Consider the following 26,852-nt stretch of genomic DNA (forward strand, 5'->3'; position numbering starts at 1 on the left):
AGATAAAGGGCTAGTTTCCAAGATCCATAAAGAACTTATTAAACTCAACAGCAAAGAAACAAACAATCCAATCATGAAATGGGAAAAGACATGAAGAGAAATCTCACAGAGGAAGACATAGACATGGCCAACATGCACATGAGAAAAAGCTCTGCATCACTTGCCATCAGGGAAATACAAATCAAAACCACAATGAGATACCACCTCACCCCAGTGAGAAATGGGAAAATTAACAAGACAGGAAACCACAAATGTTGGAGAGGATGCGGAGAAAAGGGAACCACTGTTGGTGGGAATGTGAAGTGGTGCAGCCACTCTGGAAAATTGTGTGTAGGTTCCTCAAAGAGTTAAAAATAGACCTGCCCTGCGACTCAACAATTGCATTGTTGGGGATTTACCCTAAAGATACAGATGCAATGAAATGCCGGGACACCTGCACCCTGATGTTTCTAGCAGCAATGTCCACAATAGCCAAACTCTGGAAGGAGCCTCGGTGTCCATCGAAAGATGAATGGATAAAGAAGATGTGGTTTATGTATACAATGGAATATTACTCAGCCATTAGAAACAACAAATACCCACCATTTGCTTCAGTGTGGATGGAACTGGAGGGTATTATGCTGAGTGAAGTAAGTCAATCGGAGAAGGACAAACATTATATGTTCTCATTGATTTGGGGAATATAAACAATAGTGAAAGGGAATATAAGTGAAGGGAGAAGAAATGTGTGGGAAATATCAGAAAGGGAGACATAACATAAAGACTCCTAACTCTGGGAAACGAACTAGGGGTGGTGGAAGGGGAGGAGGGTGAGGGGTGGGGATGAATGGATGACGGGCACTGAGGGGGGCACTTGACGCGATGAGCACTGGGTGTTATTCTGTATGTTGGTAAATTGAACACCAATAAAAAATAAATTTATTTTAAAAAAAAGAAAGAGTAGCAAAACGTATATTGGACAAACTAGACTTTAAAACAGACTGTAAGAAGAGACAAAGAAGGGCACTATATAATAATACAACAGACAATCAAACAAGATACAACAATTGTAAATATCTATGCACCCAACATGGGAGCACTCAAATACATAAAACAATTAATGGCAAGCATAAAAGAATTAACTGATAATAGTATAATAATAGTAAGGGACTTCACCACCCCATTTACATTAATGAACAGATCATCCAAACAGAAAATCAACATGGAAACAGTGGTTTTGAGTGACACACAAGATCAGAAGAATATAAAAGATATTAAGAGCACTCATTCTAAAACAGCAGAATATACTTACTTTTAGTGCACAGAACGTTCTCTCAAATAGATCACATACTAGAGCATGAAAAAAACCTCAATAAATTAAAAAAGACCAAAGTTATACCATGTATCTTTTCTGACCACAACATTATGAAACTAGAAATTGACCACAAGAAAAAAATCTGGAAAGACCACAAATAAATGGAAGTCAAATAACATTCAACTAAACAAAGAATTGATTAAGCAGGAACTAAAAGAAGAAATTTTAAAATTACATGGAAACAAATGAAAATGAAAACACATGGTTCAAAACCTTTGGGATGCAGCAAATGCAGTTCTAAGAGGGGAGTTTATAGCAATATAGGCCTACCTCAAGAAGTAAGAGAAATCTCAAATAAAAAACCTAACCTTTTACCTAAAGGAGCTAGAAAAAGAACAACAAACAAAACCTAAAACTAGCAGAAGAAAGGAAATAATAAATGTTAGAGCAGGAATAAGTAATATAGAATTTAAAGAAAGGAACCCCCCCCCCAAAAAAAATCAATAAAACCAGGAGCTGGTTCTCTGAAGAAATCAATAAAATTGATCAACCTCTAGCCAGACTCTGTGGGAAAAAAAAGAGAAAAAAGACTCAAATACATAAAATCACAAATGAGAGAACCATAACCACAGAAAAATAAAGACTATTATTAAAAATGATATGCCAACAAATTGGACAACATAGAAGAAGTGGATAAATTCCTATAAACATATCAACTACCAAAACTGAAACAGGAATAAATAGAAAATTTGAACAGGCTGATTATCAGCAATGAAATTGAATTGGTAATAAAAATACTCACAACAAACAAAAGTCCAGAACAAGATAGGTAATTCTACAAAACATTTAAAGAAGAGTTAAAGCCTAGTCTTCTCAAACTATTTCAAAAAAGCAAAAGAGGAAAGAAAACTTCCAAATTCATCCTATGAGGCCAGCGTTACCGTGATATGAAAACCAGATAAAGACACCACAAGATAAGAGAACTACAGATCATCTCTGATGATCATAGATCCAAAATCCTCAACAAAATATTAGCAAAAGGAATTCACCAATACATTTTTTAAAATCGTTCACCACAATCAAGTGGAATTTATACCATGCAAGGGTTGCAAGGGTGATTCAATATTCACAAATCAATGTGATACATCACATCAATAAAAGAAAGGATAAGAACCAAATGATCATTTCAATAGATGCAGGAAAAGCATTTGACAAAGTACAATATGTATTCATGATTTAAAAAAAAAAAAACTCTCAACAAAGTAGGTCTAGAAGGAACATACCTCAACATAATAAAAGCCATCTATGAAAAGCCCACAGCTAAAATCATCCTTACTGAGGAAAAACAGAGAGCTTTTCTTTTAAGATCAGTAATAAGACAAGGATGTCCATTCTCACCACTTTTATTCAACATAGTACCTGAAGTCCTAACTACAGCAATCAGAAAACAAAAAGAAATAAAAGGCATCCAAACTGGTGAGGAAAAAGTGAGATTTTCACTATTTGTAGATGACATGATACTAAGTATAGAACACCGCCCCTCCCCCCCAAAAAAACACCAAAAAACTGCTAGAACTGATAAATTCAGTAAACTCACAGAATATCTGTTGCATTTCTATATGCCAATAATTAAGCAGCAAAAAAAAGAAGTTAAGAAAACAATCCCATTTATAATTTCATCAAAAGTAAGATACCTAGAAATAAACTTACCAAAGAGGTTAAAGACCTGTACTCTGAAAACTATAAAACATTGTGAAAGAAGTTGAAGATGACACAAAGAAATGGAAAGATGGATTGGAAAAACAAATATTGTTAGAAGGTCTATCTACCCAAAGAACAAGTATTGTTGAAAGGTCTATACTACCCAAAGCATGTTCATGGATTAGAAGACAAATATTGTTAAAAGCTCTGTACTACCCAAAGCAATCCACAGATTTCATGCAATCTCTATGAAAATACCACCACCATTTTTCATAGAACTAATCCTAAAATCTGTATGGAAGCACAAAAAAACTCCAAAAGCCAAAGCAATCTTGAAAAAGAAAAACAAAGCTGGAGACATTGCAATTCTGGACTTAACTTATATTACAAAGCTGTTAGTAATCAAAACAGTGTGGTACTGGCACAAAAGCACACACACATGATCAATAGAACATAATAGAAAACCCAGAAATAAACCTACAATTATATGGTCAGTTAATTTACAAAAGAGGCAAAAATATGCAATGGGTAAAGACAATGTCTTCAACAATGGTGTTGGGAAAACTGGACAGCATCATGCAAAAGAATGAAACTGACCACTTGATTATACCATACACAATAATAAATTCAAAATGGATTAAGGATCTCAATGTGAGATCCGAAACCACGAAAATCCTAGAATCTCTTCTAGAATGTCTTCTACACAGACAGTAACTTCTTTGACATTGGCCATAGCAACTTTTTTCTGGATAGATTCCTTTGAAGCAAGGGAAACAAAAGCAAAAATAAACTACTGGGTCTACATCAAAATAAGAATCTTTTGCACAGCAAAGGAAACAATCAAAACTAAAAGACAATCTACTGAATGGGAGAAGATATTTGCAAATGTCATATCTGATAAGGTGTTAGTATCCAAAACATACAAAGAACTTGTAAAACTCAACACTCAAAAGGCATATAATCCAATTAAAATATGGGAAGAAAATATGAATAGACATTTCTCTGAAGAAAACACTCATATGGCCAACAGACACATGAACGATGCTCCTTATCCCTTATCAAGGAAATGTAAATCAAAACTACAAAGAGCTATCTGTCAGAATGGCTAAAATTAAAACCACAAGAAACAATAGGTTTTGGCAAGGATGTGGAGAAAAAGGATCCTTCTGGCACTGTTGGTGGGAATGTATACCGGTGCAGCCACTCTGAAAAACAGTATGAAGCTTCCTTAAGAAGTTAAATATAGAAATATCCAATGATCTAGGAACTGGACTACTGGATAGTTACCCAAAGAATACAAAAATACTAATTCAAAGGGATGCATGCAGCCTTATGTTTATCAAGCAGTATTATTTACAGTAGCCAAGATATGGAAACAGCCCAAATGTCCATCAACTGATAAACAGATAAAGAAGATATAGTATAATATATCCCATGGAATATTACTCAGCCATATAAAAGAATGAATCTTGCCATTTGCAACTACAAGAATGGAGTTAGAAAGTATAACACTAAGCAGAATAAGTCAGTCAAAGAAGGACAAATGCCATATGATTTCACTCATATGTGGAATTTAAGAAACAAAACAAATGAACAAAGGGGGAAAGAGAGAGAGGGAGACACAAACCAAGAAACAGACTCTTAACTATAGAGAATAAACTGATGGTTACCAGATGGGAGGCATGTGGGGATATGGGTTAAATACTAATGGGGACTAAGGAGTGCAGTTGTCCTGATGAGCACTGGATGGTGTATGGAATTGTTGAATCACTGTATTGTACTCCTGAAAATAATATAATACTGTATGTTTACTAACTGGAATTGAAATTTTAAAAGTAAATAAAAGATGGGTGGAGTGTTTCTACTCAAAGCTAACAGATTGTCCACATGCCTTTTTCTCCTCTGCCTCTAAAGTTCTCACAAAATGATAGTACTTACATTTGTGAGATTAGTGAATATCTTCAATGGACTAGTGATGTCAATAAACTTCTGGATGATAGAAAATACAGAAAATGGTAACTGACAAAGCCTAGTATAGGAAGCTAAAAGGCAGATGTGCTTGAACATTAGGATGGGGTATAGCTTTTCAGGAAGCAGTTTGCCTTGTGCAGCCCTGGAGAAGTTGGATCTATGGAAGCCCAGTAATGATGAAGGGTGAGAGACAATGGAAGGCTAAAAATATATGCATTAACTGAAAGGATTCATTGAAAACTTATATAGAAGAATCTTTATTGCCTTCTATCCACCTTAACATACACACTATATTCTATAGGGACATGGTCCATTAGCAGGCAAAATTTGAGTTTTTCTCAAAATGTTTAGAAAATCCCCAACAAAATCTTTGATTCTATTGTTTAGATGTATTTCAGCATGACTCCAAGCTTCCCCACATAACCACTCTAATGCAAAGCCCACTTGTTGACAAGCCTTCCTCACATACATAACCCTACCAAGAAGGATTACATTTTTAAGTATGACTAGATAACCAAGATTTGCCAGACATCTGATTAAACCTTCCCAATATAAGAGTCAGCCCAAGATAAATAAAGATAAAAACATGATTATCAAAAATAAAGAGGTAATTCAGGGCACAGGTGAGACTTTAGTCTCAAAAAGAGTAGAGAAGACATATTGATGTAGCAAAAGAAAATATAACTAGAGTGATCATGGTCTATGCATTGGACAATTTTACTTAGTCACAATAACAAGACCACATTATTGATTTTCAACTTTTAGAGTCAATCTATAGATCAATCACACACAAAAAAATCTCAAATAAGTTGCTAAATACAATGCAAATGCTATAAACTTAAAAAAACAAAAACAAAAATGCAGTGAATAGTTTTGTGGTTCTTCAACAAGTTAAATATAGAATTACATATGACCCAGCAATCCTAGGTAAATAGCCAACAAAATTTAAAACAGTTGTTCAAACAAAAGCTTATATACAAATATTCATCGTAGCACAATTCACAATATTCAAGAAGTGCAAACAACCTAAATGTCCATCAGCAAAGTGAATGGACAAATAAAATGTAGTATATTCATACAATGGAATATCACTCAGCCAGAAAGATACATGAATTCAGATCTATACTGCAAGATTAATAAAACTTGAAAACATTACACCTAGTGAAAGAAACTAGGCACAAGGGATGCCTGGGTGTCTCAACAGTTGAGTGTCTGCCTTCGGTTCAGGGTGTGATCCTAGAGTCCCGGGATGGAGTCCCACAACAAACTCTCTGCATGGAGCCTGCTTCTCCCTCTGCTTGTGTCTCTGCGTCTCTCTCCCTCTCTCTCTCTCTATATATATATATAAATATATATATATATATATATATATATATCTTGTGAATAAATAAATCTTAAAAAAATCTTTAAAGAAAAAAAAAACTAGCCACAAAAAGCTACATGTTGTATGATTTCATTTCATGAAAGAGCAGAATAAGCAAATCCACAGACACTGAAAGCAGCTCTGAGGTTGCCAGGAACTAGGAGGACAGAGGATAAAGAATGACTGGTTAATGGTATATGGTTTTCATTGACATGATGAAAAGATTTAAAGCTAGAGGGGTGCTTGGTTGACTCAGTCAGTTAAGCATCAGACTCTTGGTCATGAAGTTGAGTCCCACACTGGGCTCTGAGCTCAGCACTAAGCCTGCTTAAGATTCTTTCTTTCCCTCTCCCTCTGTGTCTCCTCCCCCTGCTCATGCTCTCTCTCTCTCTCTCTCTCTCTCTCTCTATCTATCTATCTCAGAAAAAAAGAAAAAGATTTAGAGCTAGAGAAAGGTGATGGTTGCTCAACATTGTGAATGAACCTAATGTCACTGAGTTATGTACTTTGAAATTATTAAGATGGTAAATTGTAAGTTGTGTCTATTTTTTGCCACAAAAAATGCAAAGTAAAGTACAAGCAAAAGAAGTAGGGAAGTAGAAAAAGTGACAGAAGAAAGTTGAAGGGAAATAAGAGTGCTTCAAAACACCTACTTTATAAAGTGGAGGATCAACAAGATCTGCAAGTTATGAAGACATAAAAGTATTACTATATTACAAAAACAAACGAAAAAAGAAATGACTAAAAATATAATACAAATAACTAGTAAAATGCAATATTGAGAGGACTGTGGCCAAGTGGAAGGATGTAATTGAACTAAACCCTAATTTATCACAGCAAGGAAGAGATAAGCAATATCCTAAACTGATATTAGAATAGAAATGGAAGTCTGTTATGAGAGGTAAAGAGGTGACTTCCCAAAGAATCAGTTAAAAAACTTAGGAGTGATTGCCACTGGAATTTAGCACCTAAAGCTATTATTATCGTTAAGATGAGGAACTGGAGGGACCAGATCTACAAGGAAGGAATCCAGTAAGAAAGGGTCAGAAAACCAAGCAGAAATATTTAGGCTTGGAATGAATACTGAGAAGCTACTTTTCTCCAGAATTGACTCTTTTTTTTTCTTTCAGCACTTGGATATATTTTCTATAAAAACAGAGTCATATTGTATTGGAAGTTTCCAAAGTCTTATGTTGGAGAGGGTGTAGCTATGAGTGCATACTTCTGAGAGGGCTGTGTAGTGCATTATCAGTCTGCTCCACAGTTCATATAGCCTTCTTCCTATCTTGTCCTACCCAAGGTCATGTTCCCCATCCTCCTCAAACATGCCATACAATCTAGACATGGCCACATCTACAATAGAGACCACACCTATACAGACGTGATCTAGCAAACAGAGTAGACAGACCACTGATAGCTTCATTTTACAAAAACACCTGGTAAGAATTGCACAAACACAAGTTCTTGAGAATGGATAATCAGAAAGGCAATTTGAGGGAAAATTATAATACAATAAGACTTTAGGGGCAATCTCCTATAAATTGTCCCCAACGTCTATGAACTGAGCTGACAGAACTATTCCTCCATCATAGCCAATACAGAAACACAACCTTTTGCTCTTTTTCCTTAGACCTACAATGCAATGGTGATTCTTAAAATCTTGCCATTCAATGGAAAAAGAAGGTTGGAATGCAACTCCAAAGTGAATAATACCCAAGGAAAGAAAACATGTTTCCCTAGAGCCTAGAGTAGAGGCAACCTATCCTGCTTCTAGATTCTCCTAAGTCATAGACTCCTAGAATAGACACCATGGCCAGCCTTATAAAAAATAAATAAATAAATAAATAAATAAATAAATAAATAAATAAATAAATAACAGAAAGGTCAGAGAATATCCACAGAAGAAAAAGTTTATCTGTCCTTCTATTGAGACCATCATTCTCAATATCCTGTTTACTTATGCCCTTGACCCATGACCCAGGTCATTTCACATTCTTCTTTAGGAATAACTCTGTGGGCACGTGTGTGTATGTATGTGTGTATGTGTGTAAGATTGAGAGAGAGGTTGGTCAAACAATGTGAGAAATAGAAACAAAAAGACATATGAGACAGGAAAAGAGAAGGAGAAGGAGGTCTTAGAATCAATCCTCCCAGTGGGCTGACTTGAACTCTTTTACCACCAACATTTGCTCTAATCCTCAAAGCATCTATTTAGGAAAAGTAATCACCTGTCTTAGAAACAAGAAGGCCTACTAGTTTAACAAATACATTTAAACAGAGTTCTTTTTGTTTAAAAAAAATGGTAATGGTACTCAAACCTTCACAAAAGCAGAATGTCTCTTCCATTCTCTTTTCTTCCTGACAACTGAATCAAGATGAAAATCTAAATATCTGAGCAGCCTGTGTGTCAAGGAAATTGTAGGAGGAAATACACAAATGTTGTAATAGTAGCTTTGACATCAGAAGTAAATGCTCTGAGTTTTAAAAAATGAATTTCTCTGGGAAGAATCAGAACAATTCCAGGAGGAAAAGTTAAGATTTCTCCAGTGGTTTACAAAGTCATCTGAAGAGTATCATATATAAAGAAAAAAGCATGGAAGTTTTTGGGTATCCATCCCCTGCCCCAATATCCTTGGAATTTGCTACCTGAAAATCACTACTTGATTAATGGAGTAGAAACTAGCATTTCTTGATTTGCTATTATTTCCAAGCACTTTGCTAAGAACTTTTTTTTTTTTGTCATAAATAGTCCCCACAATAACTATTATAAAGTAGCATTTGTTATCCACATTTCATAGATGAGGAAACTAAGGCTCAGTAACAAATTTGAATATAGATTTTGTAAATTCTGAAACTCATCCTCTAATCCTAACCTGATATATACTAGAGGATCGGATGCAGACATTTAATGTTGACTATGCACAACAAATGCATTTTTCTCATTGTTTTTCCACTAGGCAAATATTGATGCTCCATGTTTGGGTGTCCTGGCAGCAGAATTGTCTCTTCTGTGTTTCCATAATGATCCCTTAATCACACATCAAGCATCCTTGGGAATGTGTTACCTACTCTGGATTGCAAAGTGTCAGAATGGTAAGAATGATTTACCATCTCCTCTAATGGATACTTAGAATCTGTCCCTAATTATTCTATTTGTGGGTCTCAAGAAGGCTCTATGTCTGTAGATTTCTAAATCCTTCCCCAAGATCTATAGTTCCACTTTTTAAAATGTATTTTGTAATATTTTTAGAATTATCAAAATATGCCAGTAGTGGTAGAAGTGGTTCTTAAAGATCTATAAAGCATGTGACTTAGATTAGTGTTGGATGTTAATGGTAGGGACAAGAATGCTGTGGGGATGAAGTGAAGAAAAAAAAGAAGAAAGGCTACTAAGAAGAAATGACTTTCAAAAAAGAGGCATGTTTTTCCCCTCTAATGGGACATCAAATAGAATACTCAGATTCCTGCTTCCATGGTTGGGAAAAATTAGCCCAACACTAAAATAAATACTGCTCTGGCCAGTCTAACAAGGCATAAAAGCTAGTCCTGAAGGTACCAAACTATTTCCATAAAAGTTAAACAGAGAAAATATCTATCCTCTCATAATACCTAACTATTCAATATATAAATATAAATACATATATTTGTTCTCAAGGCATTGAACATCAGATAACAAAGGACAATGATTCCTGAGAGATGGGAACAAATGAATAAATGAGATGGGGATTACAATTGCCTGAGCTTACCACCTAAAGTTTTTAGGCTCTTACCTAGTGGTCTCACCAAGTTGAATATACATAATTAGGAATTCAGAGAGGTCAAGATAGCTAGGGTTTACAGGTCTGAATACCAGAGATGAGTGCACAGAGAACTGCAGAGATCTGCAGAGGGTTCCTCTTAACCATTCAGGTGTGAAGTGATCAGAGCATGCTTGTGAGGAAACTATCTGAGGCTGGGGAGGACTGATTAGAGAGAAAAATCCAAAAAACTCATTAAGGTTGGGAATAGTACCTATGACTATTAGTCAGAATTTAAAACTTCATAATTGATAAGTAATGAGGTAGAGTACTCAAAGGGTTTTTGTTTCATTGGAAGGAAAAAATTATCTCTAGACGAAATTGTTTTAGTACCACTTAATGAAGCTTAAAAACAAGATCTAAAAAGATCAAGCAATCTCCAAATACTTTTTTTTTTTTTTAATGGTAGTCATAGAGAGAGAGAGAGAGAGAGGCGCAGAGGCAGAAGCAGGCTTCATGCACTGGAAGCCTGACGTGGGATTCGATCCCAGGTCTCCAGGATTGCGACCGGGACCAAAGGCAGGCGCCAAACCACTGCGCCACCCAGGGATCCCTCCAAATACTTTAAATGCTCATCAGACTAAAGCTCACTACTGAGTACTCCCAGGAATACAAAAATTCCTGCACTCAACAAGTTAAAATTCACAGTGTCAGACTTCCAGTAAAAATTACTAGGTATGCAAAAGAAGCAGATTACAAGCCATAATGAGGAGAAACATGAATCAAAACTGACACAGAAATAATCCAGATGATAGAATTAGTAGACAGGGACAATAAAACAATTATTGTAATATATTCCAATTATTTAAGGATTCAGAGAAAAAGATGAGCATGTTAAGTAAAGATATAAAAAATTTTCTATGGGATCCCTGGGTGGCTCAGCGGTTTAGCACTGTCTTCGGCTCAGGACATGATCCTGGAGACCTGGGATCAAGTCTCACATCAGGCTCCCTGCATGGAGCCTGCTTCTGTCTCTGCCTCTCTCTCTCTCTCTCTCTCTCTCTCTCTTTCTCTCTGTCTCTCATGAATAAATACATAAAATCTTAAAAAAAAAAAAAAGGAAAATTTTCTAAAAGACTTCATTGAACCTCTGGAGATGAAAACTACAATATCTGAAATGAAGAACACTCCAGCAGACATCAACTGTATAATTTTAAGAGAGCCAGAGGAAAAAAAAAGACACATTTCATCCAGAGGAACAAAGCAAATTTCTCATCAGAAACAATAAAAGCCATAAGCAATGGAGCAGCCTCCCAATGTACTGAAAGAAAAAAAAAATCAGTCTGGAATTCTTTAGCCAGCAAAAATTCTTTTAAAAACAAAAGTGAAATAAAGACATGTTTAGATATACAAGAGCTGCTAGAATTCACCAGCAGATCTGCACTATGAGAAATATTAAAATAAATACTTCAAGAAAAAAATTCCCAGGTGAAAATCTAGATCTACATAAAAGAATGAAGAGTAATGGAGTACAACTATGTAGGTATAAACTATAAGTCTTTTATCATTATTTAAATCTTTTAAAATGATAATCACCTGTTTAAGGCAAGAAAATAACATAATATAAATGAAAAAGAGGGTCATTTCATAATGATAAAAGGATCAGTTAATTAATAAGACATAACATTTCTAAACCCATATGTCCATAAAAACAGAAATGTGTACAAATTAAAAATCAAAATACATTAAACAAAAATGGATAGAACTGAAGAAGATCTGGAATTACAGTCAGAGAATTCTGTAACCCTCTCTCAATAATTTATAACACAGAAAATTATTAAAGATATAGACTTGAACCAACTTGATCTAACATTTATAGAATACTCCACTAATAATGGAAAAATGAACATTCTCAAGAGAAAACAAAATTTACCAACATGGAGCATATTTAAGCCATAAATCAAGCCTTAAGAAAGCAAATTCCTTCAATCATACAAAATATATTCTCTGCCCAAAATGGAATTAAATTAGAAATAAAACCCAGAAAGATATCTGGAAAATTCAAAATATTTGGAAACTAGGTAATCCACTTCTAAAAAGCCCATGAGTCAAAAAAAAAAAAAAGACATAAAAATGGAAATTGAAAGCATTTTGAGCAAAAATGAAAATATAATACCCATAAAGAAAACTCCAGACTGAAATGATCTAGCAAACACTTAAAGAAACTATACCAACCCTATACAAATTCTTCCAGAAATTAAAGAATGAGGGAATACTTGCCCATTCAGTGAGGCTAGCAACATTCTGATACCAAAAGCACATAAAGACATTATAAGAAACACAAAAAACAAAAAAACTACAGGCCAATGTTCCTTAAGAACACAGGTACAAAAATTTATAAATAGATCCACATAGGGGATCCCTGGGTGGTGCAGCGGTTTGGCGCCTGCCTTTGGCTCAGGGCGTGATCCTGGAGACCCAGGATCGAATCCCACGTCAGGCTCCCTATATGGAGCCTGCTTCTCCCTCTGCCTGTGTCTCTGCCTCTTTCTCTCTCTCTCTCTCTATCTGTGTGACTATCATGAATAAATAAATAAAATCTTAAAAAAAAAATAGATCCACATATATATGGTCAAATGGTTTTCGATAAAAGTTCAAAGGAAGTTCAGTGAAGAAAGAGTAAATATCAGTAAATGGTCCTGGAAAAATTGGTTATATATATATGCAGGAAAAGAATTTGACCTGTATCTGATATATAATGCAAAAGCTAATTCAAAATGGACCCATAAGACTAAACATAAATCTAAAACTATGAAACTAGAAGTCCTTGTACCTTGAGTTAGCCAAAGTTTTTTTTTTCTTTTTCCTTTATTTCTTCCTTTCTTCCTTTCTTCTTTTCTTCCTTTCTTTCTTTTGTTCATTCTTTTTTTTTTTCCCCAGGGGAGAGGGCAGCAAGGGAGAGAGGCAGAAGGAGAGGGAGAGAATCCATGCTGAGTAGGGAGCCTATCTCAGGGCTTGAGGTCATGATCTGAGCCCAAATCAAGAGTGAGATGCTTAATTGACTGAGCCACTCAGGTGCCCCAAAGATTTCTTACACACCACCAAAAGCCTGACCTATAAATTTTAAAAATGAAAAATTAAGTATTTCTGCTCTTTGAAAGACACTGTTAAGAGAATAGATAAGCCACACACTGGTAGAAGACTTTTGCAAGTTACTTATCTGATAAAAGGCCTGTATCCAGAATTTAAAAGTGAATACTAAGTAAGAAAAAAGACAACAAATTTTAAAAAATATTAAATTTGAAATATTTGAATAATTTCACCAAAGAAGCACAAATGGCAAGGATGCACACCAAAAGATGTTCAATATTTGGTCATAAAAGGCATTTAACTTAAAAACTGCAATGAGACCCCACTATATACCCATTAAAATGTCTAAAATTGGAACGCCAACCATACCATATATTATTAAGGATGTGAAGCAACCAGAACTCTCACACATTGCTAAAGGGAATGTGAAATGACACAGCTTTGGAGAATAATTTGGCAGTATCCTAAAAAGATAAACACACATCTATCAAATGATCCAGTCATTCCATAACTTAGGATTTACCTAAGAGAAATGAAAGCAGATATTCGCACCAAGACTTGTACACACATGTTGACAGTACTTTTATTTGGAAAAGCCGAAAACTGGAAACAACCCAAATGTCTATCAGTAGGCAGATGGATTAGCAGATGATGGTATATACATGCAATGGAATAGTATTCATTAGTAAAACAGGAATGAATTGTTGATACATACAACTTGGGTGAATCACAAAATAATTCTGCTGAGGGAAAAATGCCAAACAACAGAGGAGTACATGCTATATGAATCCATTATATAAAATTAGAAAATAGGAAATTAAAAAAAATAAAATAGGAAATACAAACTTGACAAAGCTGATAACAGAAAGCAGATCTGTGGTTGCCTTTGGATCAGGGGTGGGTACAAGGGAGCAGGTGTGAAGAAGGGAATGAATATGATTGGGCTTTCTTATTTTTTATTTATTTTTTTATTGCAGTAATGTTTTCATTGGTATATATATATATATATATATAAACTTACCAAATTGTACATTTTAAATAAACTGTCAAATCTCTACAGAGCTGTTAACAAACAAACGAAATTATTGAAATTCACCTTCTCCGGAATTAAAGACATATGCCCCTGAAGTTTTCATTGAGAGCCTCTGGCTTTCCTGATATATAACTTCTTCAACTCTTTGCAAAATACCTCCAAGTCTATTCTTCTACCAATAAACACTCCAATGTAATGACAGCTTTCCCAGTGCACTCAGTGATGCATTTGATGGACTAAATGTATTCAATACATGCTCAACATGTTAAAATTATCTATGTCTTTCATTTGTATTTCCCAGAGGCCTCATTTAAACACTTTATTCGATGTGATTAAACTATTAACAGAGAGTTAAATGTTCAGAACACTTTAGATCTCCAGAATTGGGTAGGAAGGAGAAATTGGAAATAGCAATGTCATAGAAGGAACTAATGATCAAATAAGAACCTTAAACTCTTTTTCTTAATAAGCAGATATTGAAGAAATTAAATCTACAATGTGTAATTCTGGAAATCATGGCCTCCTACCTGTTCCCTCTGATACAGAATTCCTACTAAAGGACTTGCAACAAGACAAAACTAAAATTACCCAGGTAACTTGCCCCCTACTTTATCCTATGGCTTTTATTTCATGTGTATTATTACTTTTAGTGGCAATTTATTTCATCAGTCTATATTTTTAATAAATTTTTCCCATGTTTGTAAAGTTCAGTGAAGCACAGAGTAAGTAATATGTAGAGTATTTGGCTTTTTGATTTTCATCTCTATGAATAAGAATAATGCCTGTTATTCCTGAATATTGCAATTTATATTATTTTATGGAATCCTTACAGAATTCAAATGATAGAAGTGTTTCCTAGTTTTATACTTCTTTTTGTTTGATTAATAAATATCCACTAAAGAAGGGAAATTTCTGGTTATGTAGCAAACTTAATAGTCACCAATTAACAGGCTTTTCAATAGTATTATAAGTTACTCAGCAAACATCAAAATAATCTGCTTTAGATTTTGTTTTTAAAAGCCCATTAAATTAAAAAGAATTTAAGTTAAAATGATAAATCTCAGTAGCAAGTAAATAGTTTTTACATTGATCCAACCCTGGGGAATACCATGAGGTTCTGTATACTCTCTCACTTTCTTCAAAGTATCCATATGCTTGAAAGATCACCCAGCTCTGCAGCCTAGGTTGGGCTGTCCCAACAAATGGCCTTCTAGCCACACGTATTGAGCCAATAGCTCAGCAGAGCTGCTGGGGAAGCCCTTCAGGCTAGCGTGGGAGAGTCTTATGGTCCCTCCTAAAATTACAAACATAAAGCAGTGTCTTCTCCTCCCATGGCTGAGATAGAATTATGGGAGGCTGAGAAGATGTAGAAGTGATACATCTGACATTATATGGCCAAAAATACTGCAGGTGTCTTAAATACACGTCTACATGATAGTGCATTTTTCCAAAATCAATCATTTTTTCTTACCCATCTCCCCTCAAAAATCACGAGCCTGGTTGACTATGAAATTGTCCATTTACATAGGAAAAACAAGCATCCATCTAGGTATACTAGAAAATTTTTCTACATCCTTCCGTCCTCCACTCCAGTGCCTGGAATTGGAATCCTGAGCGCCATGATTGAGCTAGTGAGTGGAGGACTGGATGCCTCCTTAGAGCCCCTTCCAAATGGTTCATGAGTCTATGAACCAATTTCAAGTTGGTGTTCTGCCTTTTCTGAGTTTAATGTCCTTTGGATTTGGAAATCCTGGGACTTGAGGAGGGGGCCCTGGGTCCTTGCAATCATGACCTGCTATTTAGTTGCCACTTGTGAGACCAAAGCAGGCCAGTCTACGCCCTGTTTGCAAGAGAAATAGCTGGAAAACCCTGAAATTGGGATTTTCAGAGGTAAATTGGAACAGGTGGGTTGAGGATACAAGATTGTAGTAAGAATCTTGTAAGAACCAAGAAGACCATAGCCAAAGACAAAGTCTAAAGGATACAAATAGGAGGATAAGCATCAAGGTTTTTAGCCAAGAGGGCTAGAAACAAAACACCATGAAATGAAAAGATGGAATTTTTTTTAAAAAAGCAATTTATAGATTAAGAGACTGTTCTTTTATATAGTGACCAGTTATAAGAAAGGACATTGTCTCCTAAAGAAGCCACAGAAGGTCATAAAAGTATCACAGACTAGGGATGCCTGGGTGGCTCGGTGGTTGAACATCCACCTTTGTCTCAGGTTGTGATCCCCAGATCCTGGGATCCAGTCCTACATCAGACTCCCCGCAGCAAGTCTGCTTCTCCCTCTGCCTATGTCTCTGTTTCTGTGTGTCTCTCATGAATAAATAAACAGAACTGAAAAAAAAAAGTATCACAGACTAAACCAAAAAAAAAGTGTTTATACCAAATAAACTACTAATCTCACTCATGGAAATTTATAGAAAGGAAAAAACTCAAAATAATATACATTTTTATGAGAAGAGACTCTTCCCAGATGTATGATTTATTTTTTAAAAAACTGTGTGTCAAACACAGAAAAATAGATGATTAATTGTGGAATATCAAGTTAATACTATATCATGCAGCCACTACAATGAGTAGCATCAAGAATATGTAATAATGAAAAAAATAGCAAGAAACAAGGGGAAGTATGGGTGCTTTCTAAAGAAGCTAGCTGGTCCTATGGGATTGGTATATTTCCAAAGAGTTACCCATAGATCACATTTTATAGGCAATCCCTGTCATTTGATGTAGTCTATTGTCATACCTGTACCTTCACATGACAGAAACTTCTAACAGTAGTTCTAATTTTCACTAGAAATTGCTTCTTCTACAACTTTTAAATAGACACTAAAGTAATTTTATTAAATAAACAGTTAAATAGAATATTCCCCCATTTCAATGTTTTTTTAAATTCAACATATCATATAATTAAATCTGTCTTCCTTAAAGAAAGGCAAGCTATTTGTGATACTCAATCCACCTCACCAAGCCCCTAGTGACTTTCCTTTAGCTTTCTTCCATAGCATTCCAAGAATACCACCTTTTACCCCCCTGCCCAATAGGAAAGAGCCTGGTGGCCACCCATTCTCACTCAGACCTGCACTATTGACCCAAAGGAGCTATGCTCTATCCTTTTAATAAAGATGTAGATAAGCTTTCATTGGCAAGATTGAGTACCTTCTATACTTGGGGAAATGACTTATGTGTATGAGTCTGTATGTGTTTATAATATAAATGTAATGTATATATATATATATAATCATGTATATTAAAGGGAAGAATATTACTCATTCATCTCTATTAACTGAGAGATCCATAATCATGCAATTTTGTTCATATTTTATGGTCTATGGGTATTCCTCTTTTATTTTTTTTTATTTTATTCAAACAGCTGAATTGGTGTAAAATCAATATTACAAGGTTCCTTTTATTTATTTATTTATGTGTTTATTTATTTATTTATTTATTTTATTTATATTTTTTTAACAAGGTTCTTTTAATTGTAATACCATGATTCTTCATTTGTTTCCTAGCCTGGCCACAAAGCTGACTTATTCAGATAAAAATGTTCTAACTGCCTTAAAAATCAGAAGAAAAAAGTAGATGTAATTCTACTTGAATTATAGCCATCTCAGTAACAATAGAGTTGTAAAATGTGATATTTAACATTTTTGAATGGAGGAAGAGGGCCACAACAGCAAATATGCCTAAGGCCCATAAAAATCTTTTGGTTCTACCTGACCCTGGAGCTTCCTCCAGGATGGTTGAATTTAGTTGTCTTTCTCATGTTGTTGTAGGTAAGGCCTGAAGTCATGGCTCTCCCCTTTTGGTTTCAGTATGTAGGACAAACCCTAATGCCATCCTTGCTGACTGACTTTGTGTGGAGTCTCCTGATGAGACTCTCTTCACCCAATTGTGTAACTGCATTCGAGGCGTCAACCATGCTGAAAATGACTCTGGAATATCATGCCCATAAGGTCACCATGGTAAGATACTTGACAATGAGCAAGGGAACACAGATTTTATTCTCTAAAGTGTTCCTGTTGCCTTTGTTATAGGCCTATTTCTTTTCCTTTTTATTTCTTGCTATTGTTCATTATGTTACTTTAATCAAATGAGGTGCTTTTTTGTGAAATATTTCAAGCATGCAGAAAAGTTTAGAAAATTATGTCATGAACTACGACCTACCAATCATACCAAATCATAGTACCTTGACACATTTGCAACTGTTTTTTTTTTAAAGAATACATTAATGACAGTAAACTAGTATAGTTATAATTGAAATCTTTTGTGTAATGACTAAGGGAAGTTTTCAAGGACCCTCAGCTCGCTGTAGTGCTGGCTACATAATTTGTGGGGCCAAGTGCAAATGAATATAGGGCTTCCTGTTCAAAACATAGGGAAAAAGTGCCATTAAATATACAAACATATGAAAGATATTTCCTTTTCCTCTACAGTCTCTTTCAATTTGTCACAGCATTTTTGTTTTCTATTTAATGTCTTTCTAAGTTATAAATATGAGCATTTAATTCAACAAAATAACGCAATTTACATTTCATAGCTCACACAGGAATATGTTTTTCTTCTTACCAAAAGAACAGAAACACTACACAAAACTAACTCAATTGTTTTTATTTTACTTCTTGTCATTCACACATTCTATTAACACCTTCTATCCTCAGTTTATCGATGAGTCATCATTTTCCACTTAGATGGTTGAGGGTTCAATAAATGCTTATCTTATATTCACTTTGATGTCCCTCTGACTCCTATGCTCATGGGTTCACTGGAATTCTGTGCACTTAATGAGTGCTGCATGTGACTGGGGCTACACACAGGAATTACAGCTGATGCCTGCTCATATACATGCTCCATTGTCCCATTGGCTTCACTTACCAAACACAAGCTCAAAGATAAAAATATTAAAAATTTGAAGATGGTGACAGCAAAGCTTTGAACCTTCTGAGTGCAGAACCCTGTGCAAATGTAGAGATCACATGCTCATGAAACCAACCCTGATGTGGTTGGGCTGAACTCCCAGATCCCAGTCCTGACAGTGTTATGTAATTGAAAATAAAATAAGAGCTCATACTCAAATTCACAGAGCAGGAAAGAGGAAGTAAAGCTTTCTATAGACCTCCCAATGAGGCTACAGATGGGAGGATTCCCAAAGGCAAGCACGACCCAGGGAGAAGCTGGAAGGCAACAGTCTATTTCTTGACCAATTCAAGTTCTCTCATCTATTGAGAAAGAGAGGCTGGATGAAGGCTGTAGAGAGGAAGAGAAGCCTGACAGAAAGCTAGATGTGTAAAACTAGCCTCTGCACAGTAAAATTATTGAATACATAGAAAGCAACTGAATGAAGATGGAAATTCAGCAACTTTTACTCCACCTCAGCTCCCACAAACAACTGAAGTACTGAATACGGTGGATTCTTGTCTTAAACTGGATTGGATTCTAAAATCAGGTATAAAAGGGGGTGCCTGAGTGGCTCAATTGGATAAGGGTCCACTCTTGGTTTTGGCTCAGGTCGTGATCTGGAATCTGTGATATCCAGCCACACAGAGCTTCTCACTCAGTGTGGAGTCTGTTTGAGATTCTTGCCCCTCCTTCCTTCCCCCACTGTTGCTCCTCCTGCTCACATCACTCTCTCTCTCTCTAAAACTAAATAAATAAGATATTTTTTAATAAAATAAAATCAGTTATAATAGAAAATTGTTCATGGTTAAAATTATCCCTGAAAAAAAACCTAAATTGCATATATAGTATATGGGCTTATAATCTCAAAATAAATCTAACACAGCAAGTCTTCTTTTAGGAATTAAAGCAGATCATAATTGCTGTACTTGAGTGTACAGTAACATAGTTGGCTTGTTTTGAGACATGCTGCCTGGAAAAGAAAAGAGGATAAGAAGAAAGAGCTCTAAACCCATAGTTAAAAAGTCAATGGAGAAGAACAATGTTAAATGTCCACAATTTTGTGTTCACCTTGGAGCATATGCAGCACAAGGAATGTCCTGCACTCTTAACACTTCAGTTATTTTATTTTATTTTTTTTGCTTGGAGTTGGGGGTTGGTCTAGATAACTAACTGTATATGAGACAATTGCAATTGAATGTAAATTATATCAACCAACATTTCAGCTTATGATCTTTGAGGAATATTTTAAAAATAGTGAAGTTATCTGGTTAGATGAATTTGATGTTCAATATATAGCCACTAATTTGAGGCAAATTTCAGGTCTGGCTAGTAATCTCCTTGTTCACGAATGAATATAAAGGGGAAAAAATAAAACTGACATAGGGCCTATGAGTAGAATTTGCAAGAGTATGTGACCCAGTGTTTACCATTCTGGACCATTCTTCCAACACATAGTTTAACCATTCCATATGTAGATTCAAGTCTTCTTTAACTTTCAGAAAGGTTTTTTGAAATTCCATTGTTATTCTGCTCCATAATTTTGACTTCCTTCTTAAAGGATTTGAATTATACATGTTCTCTATACCGAGCTTTTATGTCTTATATAATGAAGTCTACCTTCCCCAAAAAAATTTTTTTAAAAAAACTGGGTATTTTCCCAATATCCATAAATGCATAGGCTTACTTCTCATCAAAACAAATATTTTACATTGTGTAGTCATACATATAAATATGCTTTCCTCTAGTGCTTATTTGTGTGTTAATTGCTGCCTTGGCCATTCTGAGGAGGGCTGAATTCTTAGATCCAAGAAATCCTTGGTTTAGAGGTGGCCATGGAACAAAAGACTCTGAAATTATTTTTCCAGGTGTCTAAGATTGTGGATGCTATTTATAAGCAATTGTGTGATCATTCTTCTCATGTCATGAGGCATACTTTGTTGCGGGCCATCACCTTGTTGATACGTACTTCACCGAAGAAGGTTATCTTTCAGCTTATGGATTACCCAATCCCAGCAGACAAGTAAGACACCCTTACACCTTCCACAAGGGTCTCCAGAATATGACAGAGCTGGACAGAGTTAGGGTCACGTTAGGGTCACTTCTTTTTTTCTGAAAAATGATGTCTATTTTTGTACAACATAGGATGATCATAAAGTTTAAATAACATCATGCATTTTATTTATATTCTCATACAACACCTACACAGAGTAAACATAACTGATAAATGATCATGGTCACTATTATTTATGTGATACTTTAAATTGTGTTCTACTGCATATTCCATAGGAACAAGCCTCTCCTCAAAGTAATGATGGATTTTTTGCCATAAGTGATAAAATTTATAGTGCTTTTTTCTCATTTATAAAAAACAGATGTAAGGTATTTCTATCCACCAACAAAATAATGAAACATTAGAAGTAGCTGTTCCTTAGCTATTTATCTGAAATTCATGATCCAGGATCACAGAAAATATTAAGGAGAAAAGAATACCAATGTGAGCTTAAGGGACAGTATGAGCCTAACTCGCATTAGAAGAGGGTAGTAAATGACAGCACTTCATTTCTATCATTTGTACCTTGAGAAGGAAGGTAATACTTCTCTACTATTAACAGTATAAAAGGCAGGAAATTACATTAAGAAAAAGATTCAGGCTTTGAAAACAAATGGATCTGAATTCTTTCTCAGCCACACAAATTTCTAAACAAATTTCCTCAGTTTGTGAGATGGGAAAAATTCTTTATCTATAAAGCAATTATATAAGTTAATATCTGTAAAGGCATATCAAAACCCATAAAATGTTAAACCAATTATATGACTGACCTTTTTTTCCAACTGAAAGCTTATATTAATTTGGGAGGCTCACAAATACAAAGCATTTTACTACTCAGAAAATTCCGAAATTAAAAATCTTTATAAGACTCAGTGTTTTCTCATTCAGGAATTAAGCACCCATTGTATGTAAAATATTACCAACCTTCAAGCATATTTTTGAGAGAGAATGGCCCATGGATTAAAGTTGCCAGTGAATTCAATACAAACAATATGAAATGAGGAGGTATAGACAGCAAGCACAATTAGAGTTAGGTGAACTTAATTAAAATAGTCATCAGCAGATCCTCTGCAATAGTAGGTGAGGTTTGAGGTAGAAAAGACGAGGATTTGCAGTTGAGCTAAATCAGAGAAACAGAGAGACTTGTCTGATCAGCTAACAAGTATGATCAAGAGGTAAAGGAATGAGACAGGGTATATGAGACTTGATGTCCATGTGGTTCTAAGCATAGTTCTAAAGTTGAGCCAAAAAGGCAGGAGCAGTGGGGTAATGGGTTCTAAAGACCTGGTGTGTCTGTGTCCCAGAGGACCAGGCCTCCCTTAGGAACCTAAATGCAGACACACTATAAAATAGGGTTCAGAACCCAGCACAGATTAATAAGGTATCGGGAATTTACCCACACAAAGGTGTCTAGCAGTTTTTAAGATAAGCACAAATTAAAAAAAAAAAAAAGTCCCAAAGAGTGGCCAGATATATAGAAAGGAGCTAGGGGACTGGAGGTTGAGAAGCCAGGATTCTAATAACATCAGTGTCACTAATTAAATGTGTGACAGTTCACAAAAGGGACCACTCATCTGAGTTCAATTTAAATTAATTTTCTAATTTTTAAATTTATATAGTTAATTTTTTGCTTAGTATTTCTATTTGGTTTTTTTAAGTTGATATATGTATTTATATATTAATCTGTATTTCTATACCAGTTTTTAAATATTTTATTATTCCTTGGTGAACAAGGTCACAAGGTGGGAAGATCAGATCTTGGAATGGAGAAAACTTACCCATTCTTGACAGTGACCTGGACAGATATTTAAATGTGCTAAGAAATGAACTTGCAGACTTGCAGACTATATTTTCTGTAAGATCTCCTCTAAATTCTTCCTCTGTTTTCAAGGACAAGAGATTAATGGGATTATTTGGAAATGAGCATATCAGTTTGGTTTAGACTTGTCTGCAATTTCTGTGCTACATAAACATGTAAAATCAAGACTTTTCCCAATTCACAACACAGTAGAAGTAGGAAATTAATAACCTGATTCTCACTATGTGGGATGGGGGTGGTGCGGGGGCTGTGTTTGCAGCACTTTGCTACTGATGTGGCAGGCAGCAGGCTCTGAGTCAAGGATGGCCCCTCATGTGCTGAAGACAATCTTGTTGATACTGAAAGGAAAGCCTGGAGAAATGCAGGACAGCCTAATGGAAAGAAGACATTTCTCCCTAGATACTACTAATATGATGCCTGTAGCGGTAAGTAATACCATGAGTGTTTCTCTGTCCTGGTGTTTTTCTGATCATGAAAACCCCTATCTACCCACAGAATCAGTCATACTTCTTGACACTGTTCTGCTTTCATCCATTCATTCTTATTGCTTTCATTCATTCATACTTAGAGTGCCTACTATATGCCATACCCTGATCAGAAAGCTTACATTCTGGTAAAAGACACAGTAAACAAACAAACAAAAAAATGTGTCATGTGTCAGATGATATAAAGCTGAGAAGTGACATAAAGTGATGTGGAGAAAAGGAAGTGGCAGGGAGGATTTAGGAAAGTTGGTCAAGGAAGGCCTCTCTGCTGAGGCAACATCCAGTCAGAGAATAAAGGAGTGGTCCTTGCAAATATCTGGGCAAGAGAGTTCCAGACAGAGAGAAGGACAAAAGCTCTGCAATGATGGGAACTTGCCTGCTACATCAGCGACTACAAGGAAACCAAAAGAAGAGAATGGAACAAGGATGGAAGTTCAGAGATGGTGTCAGAGAGTAGCCACCAGATGGACCTTATAGACTTTTATAGGCATGTGAAGGCCTAATGTCATTTGTGCCCACCATTTCATATTTCCTGAGGACTAAAATCACTGCTTCTGGAAGTAAATTCTAGTCTTACAGAGATATAATAGGAAGAAAATGGGTAGTGTTCCACTAATGTGGGGTGGTCGGATGTGTTTCTCTGATGTGGTGGGTGGGTATTGAAGTGGTCAGTGGACCAAATGATTGTTAGTGATCTAGCCTGCCTCCTCTTAAATATCTCACTGGCCTGAATTGTTCAAGCATAGGGAGGACCTGGGTTATTGCTAGGACTATTCTTCATGGCCACATATGAAGGGGACATTGGGATGTATACTGTCCTTTAGAACCAGCTGGCTTCCCACTGGTTTGGCAGCCAAGAGTTGTTGATAGTGCTTTGGGAGCTTATTGCCATAGAATACTGGGCACTGTTCCTGGTTCAAAATGGACTTAGTCGCGGTTACAGAATGAATGAATACACATTCACACTAGAGGCTTCCTTCTAGGAGGAATTGCAAAGGGGTTGCAATTCCTCCTTCCCCATTTCACTAAGGCTGACAGGGTTTAGAGACAGGTGGCTCCTTTATTGACTTCTTTTTCCTTCTCTTATAGGCATCCCAGGCTCTGTGCACATTGCTGCCTATTAGTTCTTACAAGAGAGCGGTGGCCCAGTTTTTCCCCCAGCTCTTGGTGGCTCTCATACTTCAACTCTTCTACAGCAGTGACCTGAGACTGATGATTAAGGACAGGCTGTTGTGAGATCATATCAGTTATTTTAATTTCAATAAGAAATAAGCTTCTAGCTGTCAACTATTTCTAGTCCCTTGGCTTCATGTGGAACCCTTTATAATTATATGCAATGCATTCGTTTATTACAGTTTTCTTTCCTCTGAAGGGTGGAAGGCCTTTAGAACTCCTAAGTAGCAATAAGTTAGCTAGGACCTTCCCTGAGTGTGTGCAGAGTGTACAAAGAACCACTCCCACAGAACATGGTTTATTCTTGCCAGAGGGAGGCTACCAAGGGGAGAGAGAGCTGGCCGGAGCATTAGATCCAAAGCCAGACACATGCTAGCTCTGCCACCTACTGTCTGACAGTGATTTCTCTGGGTAATTGTATGTGAGAGATTAAAATAATGTTTACAAATGTCCTCTGGGAACTTCAAAGTTGTTTTGTGGTTGATGATGTAATCTGTGGGCTTAAGATGGCACACAGTCATTCTGTCCACATAAGGCAAGATTCAGCTCTCTCCTTTCACCCAAAACAGTATAGTTAGCTTTGCTGTCCTCCGGAGAAATCTGGACCCACTGCCTGCTATTTGCCTTCATCAGGGGTGGACTTCTAAGCCGAGCAGAACTCCAAAGCACAATCCATACCATTAAGATATTTAATCCATTCTCTGTCTTTCAAGTAGACACACATCAAATCATCCCACACAGATGAGAATATATCTATTTATCTAAAGCATCCAAAAAAGAAAAGCAGCAGGCACTTTTAGCAAATTATCACATCATTTAACATCTTTTAATAAGCTTTATGCTCATAAACTAATAAGCTGATCAATGATTAATCTTAGGTTTTACACAGTACCATTTCAGTTGAACCCTAAATCCTATGTATTGTTGACCAGGGAAGATGAAGAGCATTGGAAGTTGTTTTCCTTTGAAACATTCCCTTCCCCAAAACCAGCATCCTGCCCAAGATGAAATGAAAAGGCAGGTCTTACGTACTTAGTGACATAAAGGCCAGTCAAGTGTGACTCTGCTCTTCTTTGGGGCCTTAGCTATGCCCAGGATGCCCTGAGAGTTCTGCTGAACTGTTCTGGACTGCAAAAGGTGGATATGGCTCTAAAGAAAAAGAACTGCTGGAACCAGTCTTCCCAAGTGCTGTTTCATCATCATGGGGTTTATCTTGTTGCCAAGTAAGAAGAGGGGCTCTGCATGGGGTTCACTGTCTCTGTCTCACCTTCTCCAATTTTCTTGAGCCATGTGTGAACACAGTCAATATCCACTCCAACTTCCCTCTCTCTTCTAATGATCTGAATTGCCATTTGATTTCTAGTTCTTCCCTTATTTTAGGGATTTATTACTTACTGGGATAGTTTTCTCTTTCTTTGTCCTCCTACTTGATACAGATGCCCAATTTTCCTCCCTCCAAAGAACAGGTTTCTCTTTCAAATATAGAGAACTAGAGGTAAATCTGCTTTTTCTTTCCTCTGCTGTTAGCTTATTCCTGCTTTGTAGGTATCAGACAGTTATAGATGTGTTCCCGCTTTAAAGAGGTTCAATAAAAATCTGTTTGCAATGAGACAAATAAATTTGAAAAGTATATTGAAAGAGAACTTTTATTTTTCTTGTTTGTTTTTCTAGTTAACTCCTTACCAAATGGCAAGTTTCTGATTATAGGGATTAGATTTTCTGATGAAGAATCGAGATACACAGACTTGACAACATAATAGGCCATTTGAAGTTGTGACCAATGCAGAAAGTACAGTCTATATGGTCTCTGGGCCCCTCATGCATTTCAAGTGGCAACTAACTTGCACACAGATTTCAGGAACATCTTATTTTATAAAATTATGGTACATCTGCACCCCACAAATGGCCACTAGTTAAGAGTCACAATATCCTTAGTACCTTTGGATCTTCTTACTTAAAATGTGGTCCTCAGACCAGCAGTAACAACATCATCTAGAAGTTAAAAATAGAAGGCAAATAGAATCTCATGGCCCACTCCAGTCCCACTGAATCAGAATCAGCACTTTAGGAAGATCCCTGGGTAATCTGTACACACATTAAAATCTGAGAAGCATTGGTTTAAAATACCAACCTAGAGTCTTACAATGAAATCTGTCACATCAGCTTTTCCAGTCCTACTAGCCATCTGATCCAGGCCAGTGTGTCAGGACAACTGTGAGACTGGCCAT

General features: G+C 36.0%; 1 protein-coding gene across 1 annotated transcript in view; it reads left to right on the plus strand.

The window, feature by feature from the left end:
- MROH9 (maestro heat like repeat family member 9) overlaps nt 1-26,852 on the plus strand; it is an 83,326-nt gene that overhangs the window by 26,605 nt on the left and 29,869 nt on the right. The window contains exons 5-11 of the mRNA XM_041749617.1: nt 9,287-9,422; nt 14,663-14,781; nt 18,014-18,163; nt 20,963-21,117; nt 23,226-23,391; nt 24,541-24,683; nt 25,710-25,847. Of these exons, the coding sequence (XP_041605551.1) occupies nt 9,287-9,422; nt 14,663-14,781; nt 18,014-18,163; nt 20,963-21,117; nt 23,226-23,391; nt 24,541-24,683; nt 25,710-25,847 (1,007 nt within the window). The remainder of the gene's footprint in view (nt 1-9,286; nt 9,423-14,662; nt 14,782-18,013; nt 18,164-20,962; nt 21,118-23,225; nt 23,392-24,540; nt 24,684-25,709; nt 25,848-26,852) is intronic.

This window comes from Vulpes lagopus, chromosome 1 (assembly GCF_018345385.1).
Source record: "Vulpes lagopus strain Blue_001 chromosome 1, ASM1834538v1, whole genome shotgun sequence".
In the NCBI taxonomy this organism is placed as follows: Eukaryota; Metazoa; Chordata; class Mammalia; order Carnivora; family Canidae; genus Vulpes; species Vulpes lagopus.